At 42.4% G+C, this 19,500-nt stretch overlaps 1 protein-coding gene across 1 annotated transcript in view; it reads right to left on the reverse strand.

Annotated features, from left to right (window-relative positions):
• The window catches only part of lrpap1 (low density lipoprotein receptor-related protein associated protein 1), a 33,498-nt gene extending 16,943 nt beyond the window's left edge, over nucleotides 1-16,555 (reverse strand). The window contains exons 1-6 of the mRNA XM_080721383.1: nucleotides 16,283-16,555; nucleotides 14,764-14,908; nucleotides 8,258-8,394; nucleotides 5,376-5,496; nucleotides 3,032-3,187; nucleotides 1,219-1,301 (exon numbers count right to left, since the gene is read on the reverse strand). Of these exons, the coding sequence (XP_080577509.1) occupies nucleotides 1,219-1,301; nucleotides 3,032-3,187; nucleotides 5,376-5,496; nucleotides 8,258-8,394; nucleotides 14,764-14,908; nucleotides 16,283-16,441 (801 nt within the window). The 5' untranslated portion in view covers nucleotides 16,442-16,555. The remainder of the gene's footprint in view (nucleotides 1-1,218; nucleotides 1,302-3,031; nucleotides 3,188-5,375; nucleotides 5,497-8,257; nucleotides 8,395-14,763; nucleotides 14,909-16,282) is intronic.
• Nucleotides 16,556-19,500: the final 2,945 nt, after the last annotated feature.

Raw genomic sequence — 19,500 nt, forward strand, 5'->3', positions numbered from 1 at the left:
GTAGAATCAGGGTTTTCACCGTTTGGTGTTTGTTGACAAGATCCAGAATTCTGTCTTTCATGTCAGAGACTGTGTCTTTGGGAAAACACATAACTTTTGCCTTCTTCTTTCTTATGCTTTTGACACCTTTTAAAGCAGCATCGCCCACAATCAAAATGTCAGGATCAATCACTGAGGTGGTTCTTACCCTGCTGGGTGGGACGTTCTCTCTGTCAACAGGGGGACTTCGGGGGGCTTCTAGTAGCTGTTCTGTTAGCCAGCTTGGGGAGATGCTACCCCTGTCATCCTCGGCCAGTGGCGTGAATCTGTTTGCCAGCTGCACACTCGGTGTGTGTGGAGATTGGACTGCGTTTGACTTTTTAGCAGTGTTTTTCCCCTTGGCAGTTGCCCATTTATGAAGGGGGGTCGAAGCAGCGCTGTGCCGGGGTAATTCCGGCCATTCGTCGGTGATAAGAGGGCTTTGGGAGGGTGTCCTGCCCGTCGTCCGTTCTTTCATCTTTGGCTTTGCACCAAGGGAATTCCAGGCGAGTGGTTTATCCAGTCTTTGGGTTTGTTTTAATTGGAATAATTCCGTTTCCAGTACTGCAATCCTCTGAAGCAGTTTCTGATAAACCCTTGTAGAAATGGTTGGTCCGGCCATCTTGCTAGTTAGCTAGATGCTACGTATCCAGTCACCAAGTGGCAAAAAATAGTATATTGCAGTACAGCAAAACAATCCCGGAGTTTTATAAGTATCCAAGATCCATTTGTAGTTTCTCAGAGAAAAAATAAAACATCAGTATCAGCAGAAGAATGTAAGCACAAGCGAGCCTAAGCGGGAGCAAGCAGCGATACGTCCGCACTGTAGGAGAGCAAAGCATAGAAAATGTCCCTTTACCTGTGATGGATCTTATCCTGCACACATATTGAGAGAAAATTGACTTTCTCAGAGTGACAAAGGATGACTGGGTGTTTTTATGCTTCAGCATTTCAAAAGCAAATGAACCAAACTAATTTAGCTTGTCCACAACAAACTACACTGCCAAGGTTAATTTAAAGTAATAGATGTGAATGGGAACTGTCATTATCTTTGGAGCTTAAGTGATTCTCATTGATTAAAGAAATGTCTGCTGCCAATTGAAAACTTGATACAGGAAGACATTTCCACAAGAACTTTACAAGGACTGTAGGAGCATTAAGTACAACAACTAATACAAATAGAGAAAATTTAACACATGCCTTAAGAGACTCCAATTCATCATCTGTGAGGTTTGCTCTCCTGGCAGCTTCCCACAGCTCAATCACACGAGGCTCTCTGAACTCTATACAGGGACAGAGAAGGACCTGAATGTTAACACACATGTTGGCATAGCTTTATGCACTTGCAGAGTGTCCTATACCAGTTGCCATTCAAAACATGCATTTGAAATTAGTCTAATTTTAACTACATCATTTTCCATATCATCAAACAGGCACTTTTCTAGGTTGTTCACTTGCTAGCAGCAACTGCTCTGTATTGATGTACTTCACATTCAATATTCACAGTATGAAATGGAAAGAGAGAGGCCCGAGTATGGGATTTTGGGAACTCAACCCGAGTGTATTTAAAAAACAAAACTAAAATGTTCATAACTCTCCCCCGTATCCTGACACATAAATCAGTACAGAAATTAATAGAATAATAGATGGGTACAAAAGGGAAAAGGACAATAAGCCTTTTGGCACAAGAAGAAGTGGGAAATGAGGCGAGGGCGTGAAGATGAATGACTCAGTGAGTCACTGGGAGTCGAAATGAGACTGATTCCCTTCAGCTTAACAAGTATGTGACAGACAAAACTATTTCTAAAGATACCACACAGTAATTCTTCTATCCTGCACCTACCCTCCCAAGTACTGCTGGCTTTCTTTCTAAACTTTCTAAGACAGTATCCATCCGTACGGGACTGGTATGATGACCGCGTCCATCGGTCATCCTTTTCATTCCATCCCAGCTTAACAGGAATAGAATTGGGATTGGGATGTTACTGAGATGGCATGGCTGCACGTTAAGTGGTTGACCATAACACAGAAACAAGTAAATAATGATTACAGTATCTATCATATCAGAAATATTCTAGGTATATATTTGAATAAAGTATGATGATTGTGCACTTTATATTTTGGTCATAAATTTCAATAACATATGACCATTCTGCTGGTTACATATCGCATCCATTTAGGGATGGGGCGATATGAAAAATCACGATTATTGTAATCATGATTTACGATATTATTGCGCTAATCAAAATCTATTATCCTGGGGCGAAACATTAAATGTTTTTTTGGCAAATGTATGTATATTATAAGTACCTTTACCAATTATAGAGGGTTTAAATGGATATGCAGCTTGGCAAATAAAAGGTGAATAGATCCCAGTGCATGACGGAGGACGATATCACGATAAATTAAATCTCCACGATACGATTATCGTGAGTGTTTTTTAATCACGATAAACGATAATATCGCGTATCGTCCCATCCCTACATCCATTATGGTGCCACATTAAACAGGAGTTGATTGTTTATTCTTTGTGATTCTATTCCTTTCCAATCAGGGACTTTGGGCTCCAGGTGAATACAATTAACTTCCAAGTAGGACAGAAGACGAGGGTCCTAGAGGACCAGGATGGAAGAACGGTATTCTCTAGAGGACAACTAGACCCGGGTGCCCAGAGGCAGCCCATTTATAACTTTCAACTCATTTTTAATTGTGTGCGCGTGGAAGGCCAAACCCCAGCGTGGTGAAGGCTATATGAGAAGAAACAATCCCATGAGGAGAAACATTCCAAGAATGTTTTCCCAACACGACTGGTTTTATTATTTCATATGAATATAATATGGTTTTATATACGTTTGACTGCATTGGCCTACTTTAAATCCCCCGCTTTCATTTGTGTCAAGGTCATTCTGATGGCCACACACACGGCCACACACACATTCGATTTTAAATGAAAAGCAGAAGCACAAAGGCCCATGGCTGATCAGCAGACATGTGTGTGTTGCGTGTTGCTTACCGCTGTCTTCAGTGAACCCCTCATGGCTTAATTTGCGAAGTCTCTCGAAGCCCTGGTTGAGGTCCCTCATTTTCTGCTTCAGCTCGGTGTGTTTCTGGTGCAGCGCATGCTCTTTCTCTTCGCCCTCCAGGGGGGAGATCACATTTTTATGTATCTCTATGGAAACATAGGATGGAAGATGGTGTGGGGGGAAGGAGGCAGATTGGGAAATGGAGGATTTAGCAGGGAGTAAGAATGAAAGGTGAGAGAGAGAGAGAGAGAGGGAGAGAGAGAGAGAGAGAGAGAGAGAGAGAGAGAGAGAGAGAGAGAGAGATATATATATATATATATATATATATATATATATATATATATATATATATATATATATATATATATATATACATTTATTCACAGATTTTACATGAAACCATAGGATTCTTTATTGGGCATCACAAACTGGCCAATTATACAAGAAACAACATACAGTACAACAAGTTGCATAGTGTCAACTAAGGGATTTTAATAGTTAAACGTTTAACCAGGAACAGTTAAGAAATCTGTAGCCGGTTAATACTAATGGTTACCTTACAAACGTGCACTAGGTACAATGGGTAATGCATAATCGAGTGGAGCATACATTCCCAACTTGCATTCCTGAAAGGTGGGGTTTAAGCCAGGTATCTGGGACCCACATTGACAAAATGATAACAGCTGACATTTGGATCAAGAGAAAGGTGGAATAGTCCGAGCGTTTCAGGCAAAAATCGCACACTTTATGAAAGAAGCATGAAATGTGGCACACAGTTAGAACATGCCATATGGAACATTTTTGGCTATAAGGACATCGCAGATTTGTCTTGGGAAACTTTGGGAGCCAATCAAAGTTGGGCTCTCATAGACTTTACTATAGAGTAAAATAATACAAAAAATAAATATGCTTTAAGTAGCATGTGAGGGGTCAAACTAGGTGTTTTTCGGGATTCTGAATCCAATGCAAGCATTTGTTTTGCACGAAAAACATTCCTTTCCGAGAAACGGCCGCCACAAAACTGTGAAACGTGATGACTCATCACTAAACCATAGTTTTATGGGGTCAGTTTTTAGCCCAATGAATGTTTTTCCTGCAAAACAAATGTTTGATTGGCTCCAACAAGTTTCCCAAGACAAATCTGCGATGTCCCTATAGCCCAAAATGTTCCATATGGCATGTTCTAACTGTGTGCCAAATTTCATGCTTCTTTCATAAAGTGCACGATTCCATCAAAATACTGCACGAAACGCCTGGACTAGAAGGAGAAATTGGAAACTGAGTGAGTGAGTGGCACAGTGTGAAGGCAGGAGAGTGTTTTTTGCAGGTCTTTCAGTCCGAGTGTATCAAAAAGGCAACTGGGTTAAGGCAGCGGAAGCTTGTGATTGGCTGCGCGGAGGTGACGAAAGTCGGGGGGACGGAGATACACCTAAACCTAACCTTAACCCTAACCTCAGTCAAACTAACGCTGGTGAAATTGCTAACCTGCCGACGCTGGTGAATGCTAACCTGCCGAGACGCTGGTGAATGTTAAACTGGTCGGACCAACGGTGCTTAACCCAGTTGCCTTTTTGATACACAAGGACTGAATGACCAGCAAAAAAAACTCTCCTGTGTGAAGGCAGTGTCTGATTGGTTCTCCATTTTAAAACACACCACACAAGTAATAAAGTATCCACAACATATTCAGGGAAAATGTGTGAGTGCTACTTAGAATGCCTTGTGCAAAACAGCCGACCAATAGACATGTCTCTCCTCCCTAGCACCTGCATCTGAATAATAATAATAATCAGATGTGTTGGACGGTGGGCCGGACTGAAGCTCAGTGATGAGATGTGACAAGCACCCTCTGTGTATGCAGCGCGGAGATACATGCACTGCCCCACTGGTCCAAAGGACATCATTATCAGAAAACGCAAAGAAAAAAACACAACCGCCCACAGAATATCAGAACCAGGTAGAGGCTACCTGACACACAAAACATTGGCTGATGCTAAGGCGGCGGTGCCAGGGAAATCTCGCTATTTCTACGTCCCATTATTTCGACTATAAGCATCGGCAGGTTAGCTACCCACCAGCGTCAGGGTTAGGGTTAGGTTTAGGCATAGAGGTTAACATTCACCAGTGTCGGCAGGTTAGCATTTCACCAGGTTAACATTCACCCGCGTCAAAATACTGGGACGTAGAACAAATGTTCTGTCGAAATATCGACACGCTCCCGGCGGTGCCACTCGCTAATGATTGAATTTCATGCGAACAGGGTGTTGCGATGTTCCCTTGAAAATCAGTTAATTAAGTATAAACTGGGCTTAATTGGGCCGTCAGGCAGCTCACCCTCAGTGCGGCTCACGGTATCCATGACAATATTGTACTCGTGGATCTTGTCCTTGTGGTGCTGAAACTCCCTCTTCAGGCTCAGCAACTCCTCGCTGGAGAACTTCCCTGAGCTTTTGGCCTGATAAGGACAAATTAATTGAGGAGAAGTAGAGGAGTCAGTTTCCACACAAAAGCCACTAAGCCTTAGTTAAATGGAGGAAGATCATGTGTGGCAGGATAACTTGGAATGGAGGACAATGGACCTCATCCACTAATACAGTGGGTAGAAAGGATCTTATCTGAATCTGAATTCATAATCAATACACATGCCTGTAATTCTGCAAAACTTAGCATAACACCACGCCATGGGGAGGAAAAAACAAACGTTTGATTTTAGGAGCCAGTGGTTCTCAAGCTTTTCAGGCGGTGACCCCCCAAAATAATCATATTTTGCCTGTGGCAAGCTCAGAGCATGGTTCAGATAAAGAAGAGGAACTGAACATTTGAACCAGTCTGGGCATGCCTTCACACTTCACAGTGGTCAGCTGTTGAGGGATTAGACATGGTAGAGAAACAAAAGACTAATTTACATCCACCAAAAATATACAACGTTGTGGATGTACACTCTACACAGTCCAGTAGTTTTATGAGAGCCAGGCAAAACCCACCCTGACACACACACACACACACACACACACACACACACACACACACACACACACACACACACACACACACACACACACACACACACACACACACACACACACACACACACACACACACACACACACACACACACACAAAAGCCTCCAGATGCTGGATCAGGAGGTTAAGAAGAAAGAAGGAATATTAATGTGTTGTTCATGTATTGTAGGCTGTTATCATATCTCATAATGCATTTGTAAATGAGAGATTAGTCCTGAATTGCAGTGTGTGTAAATAAGATAGATGTTATTGTTTTATTAAGCAACATGTAGCAGCCTATTATGTTATGCAGAGCCAGTACACAGTAGCCTACAGTATGTGCGCATTGTGTCCCCTGTATGAGGATCCTGCACCATGAAAATGTCATTCAAAACAGATTCCTGTAATTCAAATGTATCTGTCATCTGAAAAGTCTGATCTGAAAGTTCCCTCTGTCAATTAGGCTACAGTCGATCAAAGGTTATGATTCAAAATGTGTCTACTGTAGTTAAGCTGTGTCAGCTTTTCACCACACTAGCGAGAGAGAGAGAGAGAGAGAGAGAGAGAGAGAGAGAGAGAGAGAGAGAGAGAGAGAGAGAGAGAGAGAGCAATAGCGAGAGAGAGAGAGAGTGTGTGTGTGTGTGTGTGTGTGTGTGTGTGTGTGTGTGTGTGTGTGTGTGTGTGTGTGTGTGTGTGTGTGTGTGTGTGTGTGTGTGTTTTGGGACCGCACTGAACGCATGCATATTCAGGCTTGGTTTATCTCAGTAGGGACTAATTAGACAATTCATCATTTTCCAACGTATTCTTAGTTTGTAATTGTTTACAGAATTAGAATTAGAAACCAGACATACACTTCCACTGTTGTATAACCTCCCTGTACTAAACATGCATCGATTGGGGCGGCAGTGGCCCGACGAAAGTGTACGCTTGGCAAATAAAGGTTTCCTAGTTCAATCCCAGGCACCCCCAGAGTTACTGTCGAAGTGTCCTTGAGCAAGACACTGAACCCCTAATTGCTCCCGATGAGCCGGTTGGTGCCGTGCATGGTTCCCTCCACCATCGGTGTATGAATGTGTGTGTGAATGGGTGAATGTAATGCACAACCTTGGATAAAGGTGCTATATAAAGTGACGGGCGACGGGCCAGAAAATCTTGCCAAATACAAATTACATTTCTTCTCAAACTCTAAAACATTGAAAGATAATGTAGAGTATGTGGCCTACAACATTACAAGGCACATTAAAAAATTAAATGGACAGTACAGCGAGGCGATATCATTAGATGCAGCTGCGCATAACTTATAAAATAAGCAACACAACAAATGAACACATTGAACACAATTGGGCTCAGATGACTCCAGGAGGAGATGGAGAAAGACAGGAGAGGAGGAGAGAGGGAGGGAGAGAGAATAGGAGAGAGAGAGAGAGAGTTGGTACCACAATGCATTTTTTTTGGTGCATGTTTTGACCAGCCATCTGGAATTAGATTCAGAACAGCGTAGCAGCCCAACAGAGTCTCCACAATGACAGCTGCGTGTGGAGGAACATTTGAGCTCTGGGAATCACACAGGTGAATGTTTAGTCATAGGGGCTTGCTGATGTAATCAAATATAAAGTTTGACAATTTTCTCGGTTCAGTGGTTTATGAAATGAACCGAAAATCAATTTCAACAAAACTTTTTGGTGATTCCAGGTTATCATTTGGCAGCAGACAATAACGAAAAGGGCTGGGAGTGAACCTTCATTTCTTCTCTCTTCGCTCCTCGACGTAGAAGACACGCATTCTTTTCCTTTACTTACTTATTTTTTGCAACATGTTACTTTTATGCTTTTATTATGACTATTTTGAATGCAATATTGCAAAGAAAGGGATGTAGATGTATTGTATATGCACCAGCCTCAGAGAAAATATATGAATTTGACTTTGTCTTCATCAGGGAAATTAAGTAGTAGCAAATGTAATATATTTTGTATCAGATACTGGAGTGGGCAACTATTTAAATGTGTTTATGTATTATTTGGCTGCACAGAAGCAGAATGTGCCCACAGCCCACACACGCCCACGCCCCCACACACGCCCCCACACACACACACACACACACACACACACACACACACACACACACACACACACACACACACACACACACACACACACACACACACACACACACACACACACACACACACACACACACACACACACACACACACCTTGTTCCAGAGTTTATCCAGCCTGGGGTCATCAAATGTGTCTCCATCTTTAGGGTCGTGGTCATGGTCCTTCAGGTAGTTGCTCTCCAGTGGCCGTGTATCTCTCTTCCCATCCATCCCATACTTGGCCAGGATCACTATACATTACAAAAAATACATCAAAATACATTATGACTGCTTGCACTTTTGGATTTAAACACTTAAAACCCCCTACATAAACTAATCCTTAGTTGACCAGGCTTGACTAACTATTTGTCCACTTTTTTCACCCTCTAGGCCTGAAAATAGCTGATCTACATGTCACATGTTTCAACGTGACACAGTGTGACGTTGTAGATCTACTATTTTAACACCTATTAGCTCCACCGTCAAAACCAGCTTTTCCCATTTACGATTACTAGCTAAAATAAAACCCTATCTACCACTCAAACAATTTGAAACAGTAATACATGCCTTTATCACATCTCGACTGGACTATTGCAATGCACTTTATTATGGTATTGACCTTTCCTCTCTCAGGCGCTTACAATTAGTACAAAATGCTGCTGCCCGCCTTCTCACAGGTACCAACAAATTCAATCACATCACACCAGTTTTGGCCACACTCCACTGACTCTTGTTCAAATATAGATTTTAAACTCCTCCTTTTTTGCCTTTAAATCTATAAATGGTCTGGCCGCCTCTTACATGGCTGATCTTGTAGTGCGCTATAATCCACCCAAATCTCTGAGGTCCGCTGGCCAGTCACTGCTGACTGCGCAAACAAACCAAACCCGAAGAACCTGAGGTGACTGCGCTTTTACCTGTACAGCACTTTGGTTAGCTAAGTTTGTGTACAATGTGCTTTATAAATAAAGTTTGATTGATTGATTGATTGATTGATTTTCAGCAAATACTCACCCAGAATAAGGATACACACTAGGGTTCAAATGGCAAGCAGTTCTGTCTGCTACATCACTCAGAGTCACATGCATATACTTAACTGCACATGTATACAGTACATCTCAGTCAGACAGTAATAAGAGTACTTTAGGGTATCTGTGCTCCAATCCAATTAACTGGATCCCCTGCATTCAGTGATAAAAGCTTCCGTAAATGGCTCCATAGTCACCATACTTTCTATAAGACTAACTATAGTGGTGTTATCACCCGCTGCCTGCTCGCACTCTCATTATAGTCAGGGACCCAGTCCCTGATAATGAGAGAGGACCTGTGATGTTCTGCCGTACTTTTTATTTCTGTTTTATCTATTAGTTTGGTCATTAAGGTCCACAGAATGAGAGGCCTGCTCTGCCGGAAACATCGCGAAAAAAAGTTATGGCCATTTGTATATTCACTGTCCCATCGACTTCACTATACAGGAAAAGAATACAAAAAATAAATGTGCTTTAAGTAGCATGTGAGGGGTCAAACTAGGGGTTCTTCATGATTCTGAATCCATTGCAAGCATTTGTTTTGCATGAAAAACATTCCTTGGGCAAAATTTTGGCCCCCCAAAATAGTAAAAAGTGATGAGTCATCAAAAAATCTTCACTTTTCACAGTTTTGGAGGGCCGATATTTTGCCCTAGGAATGTTTTTCATGCAAAACAAATGCTTGCAATGGATTCAAAATGATGAAGAACCCCTAGTTTGACCCCTCACATGCTACTTAAAGCACATTTATTTTCTCTTTTAAATATTTTTCTTTTCCTGTATAGTGAAGTCGATGGGACAGTGAATATACAAATGGCCATAACTTTTTTACGCGATGTTTCCGGCAGAGCAGGCCTCTCATTCTGTGGACCTTAATAACCAAACTAATAGATAAAACAGAAATAAAAAGTACGGCAAGACATCACAGGTATCACCCCTATTCCTTGAGCTTCTGGGCTTGTGGGTCCCTGACTATTAGGACAGCAAAGGATATACGTAGCATCTTCCATAATAAATGAGCTGGAGAAAATGAGTGAAGCCAGCCTGTCAAGCCTTTTTAGTCAAGCTAAGGGCAGATTATCAGACCAGACCTGGCAACTTTTTTTTACTTGACTTAAGTCTCACAGTGCAGCCCAAAGAAGATGTGCCTCAGTGCCTACAAGTCTTCCTTTTACATGCTGGCTTCTTTCGTAATACATTTGATCCCCGGTCCTTTAAATAAATTGCTTCTTGAATAAGTATTGAATATATGTTTTTTAAAAGTGGAGCAATACTCAATGCTTTACATAATAGTGCGCACGCATGCACTTACATGCACACACACACACACACACACACACACACACACACACACACACACACACACACACACACACACACACACACACACACACACACACACACACACACACACACACACACACACCTCTGTCCAAGGTCTGTGCATATGGGATAAGCAAAAATTAAAAGCTCTACTCAGGGCCGGCGCGTATATAGAGGCGAACTAGTCAGCTGCCTACAGTGGCACTTTAAAAATGCGTCGGGGGGGGAAAAAAAAAGAGAGAGAGAGAGAGAGAGAGAGAGAGAGAGAGAGCGAGAGAGCGAGGGACGAGCGAGGGAGGGAAGAAAGGAAAAAAAAAAAAAACGGGCAGCGGCAGTGTTGGCCAACCTGCGTGCAGCTAATAAATGTGCCAATCACTGCCTCTGAAGCCGCCTCGGGGGAGGGAGAGGCGCCCACGTAATGGCCAAGCAGCAGCCCTGCCCTGGTAAACACACACCCACTGAACTACCCGCCAAGTCTGAACTAAAGTAAACAGGAAGCACTGACAGGTAGTAATAGCGAATGAATATAAATAGCAAACATGTCAAAAAGACTAACTATAAAGATAATCAGGCTGTGAGTCCACGGTGTCCACCGTCATGTTCTGCTCAAGAAACTGTTGACAATGACAGCAGCGCTGGAGAGAATACACTACCAGGCAGGACCAGAGAAGGGCACACAGAGTTAGAGGAATTAATTTACCCAAAACCAAGTGCAGCCACAAGGATGATTATACAAGAGGATTTTCAGAGGCTCATTACAGTAATGCCTGCCGTGTTCATTTCTGAAAGGTAAGCCTGGCTGGCAGCTGCCCATTATTATTTGTTTTATTTGCTGCTGTGGTTGATCAACTTTCTTGCTTACTGCTGCTGGCTGCACACAGTTTGTGTGTCATGTGCTTGTGTGGTATGCACAACGCGGCTGTGCTGAGTGCTGACTTAACCTTTGTGTGTTTAATGGAGAGAGATTGGACTTTTCTTATTTCATTTGAGGAGTTGGTTAATAGGCTATTCGTTTTTGTTAATGATTACAACACTTAGCAAACCTATTGGTTATGGGGGGGGGGGGGGGGGCGTTTCTGTCTCCTCCGGCGCTGGCTCTACTGAACAGCAAAGAAGCTTAAAATACCAAAGAGCCCAGTTCAGGGGGGAAAGAAATCAGAACGAGCACAGGTCTCCACCAGGCCACACAAATCGGCCTGTTATAGCGCCACCATGAGGCTGATTTAAAAAATGTGGGGCAGAGGTTCTGAATTAGCATCCAGGGAGTGTGTGTGCTCAGTTTGGCAGCGATCAGGCCAATGGCGCCAGAGATTAGCTGGTAACAACCAGGCCACACAAATCGGCCTGTTATAGCGCCACCATGAGGCTGATTTGAAAAATGTGGGGCAGAGGTTCTAGATTGGCATCCAGGGAGTGTGTGTGCTCAGTTTGGCAGCGATCGGGCCAACGGTGACTGAGATTAGCTGTTCACAAACTGCGAGGACGCACGGACGCACGCACGCACGGACGGACAGACGGACGGACGGACGGACGGAGGGGAAAACATACTCTCCATCAGCCGGCTGGTGGAGACAATTATTGTAGTGATACTTGAATGTTGTGGCTTCCACTCTGTTAAAAAAGGAACAAATCTCTGTGACTGTAACTAAAATGTGATAAGCTCAAATCTGAGTGTTTATCTCAGGACAGCTGCTCTATACTTCTGCCTTTATAATTCTGCCCCAGTAGACTATTCTTGTACTTGCTGAATCAGCAATGCCATGAGCCAGTAGTGCTTCATCATCAACTATGAACTAGTTTCAGAGTCACTGTGTACTGTGGCCAATCTCTGAACACTTTAAGACAAAGAAACGTAATGAGCTGGAAAGCATAAAATACCCTTTCGCCACTGATGAATATTAGTCTATTCACAGCTTTTCATAAACATCAACAGACCATTTTCCTGTTTTAGAATTTGCATTTGTTTAAAGGGGGAGGAGGGGGGTAAAAATTCAACGCAAAGTTCACTGTCAGGACTCCTGAATCTCTGCAAGTAGATTTGCATTCATACTGAAATGAATGGAAAAATCGGCACACTTACTATACAGAATTAATTTGTGGTTTCTGGACAGAGTGAAACCTCTTGACAACAGTATCTATGATAGACCTAAACTCTCTCTACTGTACCTCTTTAACTCTTGAATCTTTAATTAACACCAGTCACCAGATTACATCCATTCTACACATTTTATCAAACACGGAATTTGACTATTAATAGGACATTGGGACAACATACAGTAAGAGGCAAAAAGAGTAAAAAGAAAGCATAATACATTTTCCATTAGACTGAGAGATCCGTTACATCTGTCACATGATAGTGTGATATGCCTTGTCTTAAGCATTTTTAGGCCAAAGGTTATAATGACTCCCTATGTTAATACGGTATGAGAGTGATAGTTGACTTCAGTGATGTTGTGTTTCTATTGTGTTAACTGTAACCCTGATTTAATTCCTCTCTGCGGTTACTCTTCAAAGCCATTGTGTGCTTTAATGTAAGGTCAACTGCCAGCAGCTGTGCTCCCTTAAATGCACAAATACATTTCGTTGTACTGTGAATGTACTTGTATGTGTACTGTTCTTTGTAAATGAGTTGATCGTTGACAAATGAAACTGTGCCTGTGTACCTGTACTGTATTGTTACAATGACAAATAAACTCTAATCTCTAACTGTAATGGATGAATGTCAGAGTTAGTTTAAAGTTGAGCTGAAAGGGAAGTTTTTCACTCGCTCCACCTCCTTATGGTGGCGCAGTTCCTCATGAAACAGTCCAGAAAGGAGGGACATTGCGCTCGGATGAATGTGATTTGACGGTCAAAAAGTAGGCAGGCCATAACTCATTGAAGACATTGGTAATATGTAAAGACGGGCGAGCTGACGATCGGCGCTCAGTATCACAAATTTGTCTTCATAGGACATCAGATGTCGGCCGCGGCTTGTGATTGGCTGAACCAGAGGCAAGCCAGCGCAAAAGACTGGCTCTGCTGTGCGGAGAGGACGAACGGGGAGGCGGGGAAGGGTGAAGACATGCGAACCAGCAGGGAGTTTCTGAAGTTGAAGTAGATGACGTTGATTGACACAGACAACTGTCAGTCATTCTGACCTTGTGAATTATTAAATAGACTTGATGTTCGTCATCACGCATTACGTTTTTGTTTAGGGGCTGGGCTTAGGGCTCTAATTGTTTCATTATAATACACAAACACTCGGATTTTTCACTTTTTTGGCATCCAGTGTTAGGTATGGCCATATAATCACTACAGATATGCTCTTAGTGTGTGAAAAATGTATTGTTGATTTCAATGTGTCTTTCACTCTTAAATTCGCTGCCACGTGACGAGTTGTTTTTTTTACGCTGGCCTATGGGTTACCAAATATTTTCTGATTCCGTGGTACAGTACGTCGCCCGTTGAAGTTTTTTAGGAAAACAAAAAGAAAACCCTCATAATGTGTGTCTATAGACGTAGACGGGTTTCTTGTTTACAAACATTGAGACTAAATGCACAGCTGACTGTATCATGTAATCAATTCCGTCCAATCCCCAAACCTGTTTTTTTGGGGAGCGCTGGTTTCATTGGCTAATTTTGGTACGGATCCTGCGCACGCATCTAGTTTTATCAGTGTAACGTGGACCAGAAACCCGTCTATTGGGAGACAGGCCCGGCAGGACTCAATGGTTGAGGGGGCTGTCCATGTAAAGGCCAGTTCAACTCTGGGACAACCAGATCTTATTTTATTGTTGTTTGGGACAAGATCAACACAATCCTGAGTTATTTATTGTGTTCATTCTGTGTTTCTGAGATCTGGTTGTCCCAGAGGTGAACTGGCCCTTGCGATCACTAAGCAAATTAGTGTTTCGCCTTTGTTTTCGAGTATTTGCCGGCTTCACTGATGGGGACGGGCGGTCCGAGTGAGGGGGATGGGCCCCAGGCGTCCCCCTCGTGCCGCCGGGCCCGTTGAGAGAGGGCTGCTATGTTTCAAATAGACAGACGCGGGCGGGGGTACAATGAATATTTTCAGATTTGACAAGACCCGTGGGTGTCTTTTGAATTGAATGTGTGGATATGAGCGGCATAGATTATTCAGTGATTTTTCCAAGGTACATGAAAAACACTATTTTTTGGTGCAGTCATTGAGTTAAGTTCTGATTCATTCTGTGGTGCAGAATCTAAAGTGAACCTAATAGAACACACAGCTATTGGATACTGTGGCCCCTGGCAGCTCTCACTCACCATTGAAGTTGCGTCGGAGCTGGGCTTCCTTCTCGCCATTTTCATCGAGTCCTTCAGCTTTTATCTTCTTCCACTGCAGCTCATCCTTCTCCTGGATTTTCAGATCACTGTGCAGCTCTGACAGACGCACCGGGGACAACTGCATCTAACAAGTCATTGACAATACTAGTGTTTAGTCCAGCAGTATTACAGTATAACCTTAAAGCTCAAAGTGAATTACTGTTAAGAAGAGACTACATCGACTGTAGTGGGGTTTCCATAAACTTAATCGAATTAGGGAAGCGAATTATCAGAAATACGCATTAAGACAGCGAAGTTAGCATGTTTCCATTTGCGGGTGTCATTCGAATTAGCGACGTCGCAAGAGTTGATCGGGCTGATTTTTTTCAGACCGAACCTGAGCACTGCACCGTCTGCACGTCTGACTGCTGTCACTCGGTCGCTGTCTAGTAGTGGGAAGAAGGGATTATCAGTCATCATCATGGCCCCAAATAACTTTTAAATATATTACAATTGGCGACGAGTCTCTTACGAAATTGGCAATAGTTCCTCTCAATACATAAAGCTACCGGTTCACCGGGAAAACCGCGGTCGCGTAGCTGCACAGTGGAAGTTTCAGCGTCCTCTGGAAGGTCAGGTGGCCGATCTGGAAGCTCACAACGCGGCGAGGAGACGTGGATGCGAGCTGCTGTGCCTGTGAGCTTGTAGATTGGGCACTTCAGGCACGCAACACCGTGGGATGAGGAAGGGTTCGCTCGCCACCGATGGCTTGAGGTGAAAACGGGAGGAAGACCCGTGTCTCTCCGTGTGTAACAAACAACAGGTTTGTTTTGTAGGCTAACGCTATACCATGGACAAAGCGGCAGGGGAAATGGACCTAGAACGTCATACTTTATTCGAATGTATTGTCTGACCCGTTTCCAATCACTTTTGCGCATTTAGTTTATTCGATTAAGCCTCAAAATCCTCCTCCTCCAAGCGGATAATCTTTTTTGCGGATAATGAAAGTTTATTCGCATTTTGAAGTGTTTCCATAAAAACATTTTGCGACTAAGCCGTTAATGCGCAAAAAGTGGCTTTATGGAAACGCCACTTGTGTTACAGCCAGTCCACACAAATGCACCTACTTGCAACCATTATCCGCAATGGCAGTTGCTAGGAGTTGCATTGGTGTGGAATGGCCATAAATGGATTTGATATAGAAAAAGTGATTAAGTTATTAAGAGCATCAAAAATTAACTGAGCGTCACAAATTAACATGATAATATCATTCATATCATCATCATTATACATACATTAATTTACTACATAAAGGCATATTATGCCTTTATGTAGTAAATTAATTTATATGGTTCTAATTTGATCCCAGATATGATTTCTGCAAACAAACCAAGTCTCCAAATGACAATAGACAATACTGCAGTGCAGGGGGGGGCAGACAGTCAGAGTTCTAAATGAATCTAAACGGACAATAAGTTCTTACTCACATAACTCCTCTGCTATAAATGTTGATACGTACCCTTAGAGACTTCTCCCACACCTGGTTCATTTTGGCTATCCTGAATTCTATCGCCTTCCCATCACTGCTGGATTTAGCTTCATTCGCCTCCCTCGAGTATCTTCCTGCCAATGCACCCACAACCAGACACAACACGATGACCAAACAGCGACACTTCATTTTACCGATGTGATGCGCGTCTATTAACGATGTAAGCAATGAATACAGCTTTGAAATATTATCAATTTTAGCCGTTCTGTTCAGATTACACTCCTCTTGTTATGGTGTGATGGGTACCACAAGTCATGTGGTTCGAAGGGGCGGGACCTGCCTCAAGCATTGCATTGTGGGATATGTAGTTTCATATCGGGATGTCGACGTTGATCCAGAAGCCGACACAAAAATATTTGAACTACGGTTCCTTAGTACCGCAGTCTGTAGACGTCTGCCTGAGCAAATAGGAATCCTCCACGCATTTAACAGGTTGATGCTGGACCAAGCAAAAGGTGAATGAATGGAAACATACTTTTGAGTCATGGATTTACAATCACAACATTTAAAAGAAAAAGAAAAAAAGTACCGGTAAGCTGTTTTTGCATTTATTGTGAAAATCAATGTTTATGCACGCACGCACGCACGCACGCACGCACACACACACACACACACACACACACACACACACACACACACACACACACACACACACACACACTAACTGAAATAAAGTCACTTAATTATCTTTATTTGTGTTAACATTTGACAAGTCAAGACATTCTTTATTGATTGATTGGTTGATTTAAGTATTTATTAGAAGTTTGCATAGGAAAAGGTACAGTTTCAGTAGCCTACAGTTCACTGGTAGGCCTACAAGGTCAACTAAAAGGAAACTCAGGTAAGCCGCGGCATGTTTCCATTGAGATCCTTCTGAATGACAGACATAACCCAGTAGGCAGTATGCAGTAGGCCTAGATATCATCAGAAAAAAAAGCAAAATAAAAGGTAGGGGGAGGGTAAGGTTAGGCTAGGTTTATTGTTACGAGTTTCGAGTGGCAGCCGCCTGTAAGTGGTTTTTGAAGCGGTGAAAGCCGCTTCAAAGGAGTGGCTTTGTCTGTCCCGTAGGCCTACCTGTTTTTTGGAGGATTCCCATAGATTCTCAAGGAGTGAGAATGTCTGTCCCGTACATGTCCTGTACATGTCCCGTGCATGCAGAATTGAGGATTGGTCAAGCTTCACATGACAATTTGGCCCTCCAGACAAAATCATTCATTCATTCAGAATTCATTAAAGTATAGAACTAAAGCATAGAAAGTATAGATCTAGAACACAGAATGTATAGACCTAGAGCACAGATTTCAAAGCTCTAGAACACATAGAATAAAAATTCACCGCTTCACTTCGAACCGAGGTTTGATTTCTTTTTCAGAACGGTTCTAAAGGAAGTTAGGGATTCACATTCCTTTAAGGCCTTCAGTAGGGCATTCCACATTTTAGTGGTATAGCAGGAGAACGAATTTGACCATTTGTTTGAGCTGAATCTGGGTTGAACATGGTCTGTGGCGCTGCCTCTGGTGTTGTAATTGTGGAAATTTGACATCCTTGATGTTTTGGAAGTATTTTGTCAAGTACATGGGTTGCAAGATGCTGTACTCTGTAATCTACTTTGAGCCACCCCACGCTAGACTGGTGTCGTAGATTAGAGGTTATCATGATTGATTATGTGTGACTTTATAGAGTAGATCATGTATTTATTGATTATATTAATATCTAGGTCTTTATGATGATACTAATACTTGATAGTTAGGATAGAGAGGCCTTCAGTAGGCCTCAGTAACTATTGTTTTGGTAAAGCCTATCTTGTTATGGTACAGCTCGTTCCAGAGGACTTGAAGCCACACAGTATAACTCTAGTGTCTGACCATTCTTCTTGCCAGAACTCTTTTACCACTGCCCAGAGTGATAATTGTACTTCTGTCCATGATATCATGTTACATAAACTTGACCACCACCACCTAATATAATTGTCTTGTCTCCTCATTTTCTCATGAATTCATTGATCTGAATTCCACCACACTGGTAAGGTGAGTCCGAGGAGGAAGGTTAAGCAGTTTGTTTTGGGCTGTTTGGAGCCTTGTTTTCAGGGCCTTTAGGGTGTCGCAAGACTTGCAATACCATACGCGGACTCCATAGTCATAGAGGGGCTGAATGATTGCACCCGCTAGAGTCTTCTCTGTACTGTGTATAAGAAACAAGTTTGTTGATTACCTTTGTAGTCATCTTTTCGCTGGATAGATTAGCCTCAATGATGCAACCTTAGTAGGTAATTACGTTTTTTCATGTTATCATTGTCACCCAGTTTGACTGTGAAGTTATCGACCTCGCTGATGTCACGTGATAGACAGAGATACGGACACGCTGTGACCGTTCACAAACTAATAAATTGATATAGTCAGTTCCAAAGTCAGTACCTAAGTCTATATTCAGTACCGTAGTCAGTATAGTCTGTACAATTAGCCTAGTATTACCATAGTCAGTACCATAGACATAGTCTAGTTATTACCATAGTCAATACCAGTCACTATTAGTCAGTACTAGGGGTGTAACTATACTTTTAATAGCGATACGATACGCATCACCATACATGGTTGACGATACGATACATGGACGTTCATTCGTGACGATACAATACGATTCGATTCAATGATTTAAAATTGATATAGAAACTATTTATCAAAGAAATTAAATTCAAATGAAACGTGTGCTGTTTGCTTATCGATCTAGTAGCTTGTTGCAAATTAAAATCGATCCAGTCAGGAAATCAGTCAAACTGACCCCAGATCTGTACTCGGAGGCATTAAAAACACCGGTCACGTCTTTCCAGTCCAGTTTTAGGCTTTTATTTGTGTAAGGTCTAGGACGTTTCCTGCATCCACGCAGTGATGCGTTTTTGTCACGTAGGAGTCTCAAACAAGCTAGTTTCTTACCCTAAATACGCATTGTTTTTGGTGAAATTACTCATTTACATGTGTGATTTCTCTTTTTTGGCTGTGTACGATAATTTTCTTCCAAATACGATAATTTGAAGTCATTACCAGTCAGTACTATAGTCAGTACCATATTTTAATCATTACCAGTCAGTACTCACTACTCAGTACCACAGTCAGCATTCGGACTCAGTAGGCTACAGCATAGCCAGTAAAATAGTCAATAGTCTGTACCATACTGGATGGTCCAAGGAATGG

This window comes from Nannobrachium achirus, assembly GCF_963921795.1.
Source record: "Nannobrachium achirus genome assembly, chromosome: 3".
NCBI classification, from domain to species: Eukaryota; Metazoa; Chordata; class Actinopteri; order Myctophiformes; family Myctophidae; genus Nannobrachium; species Nannobrachium achirus.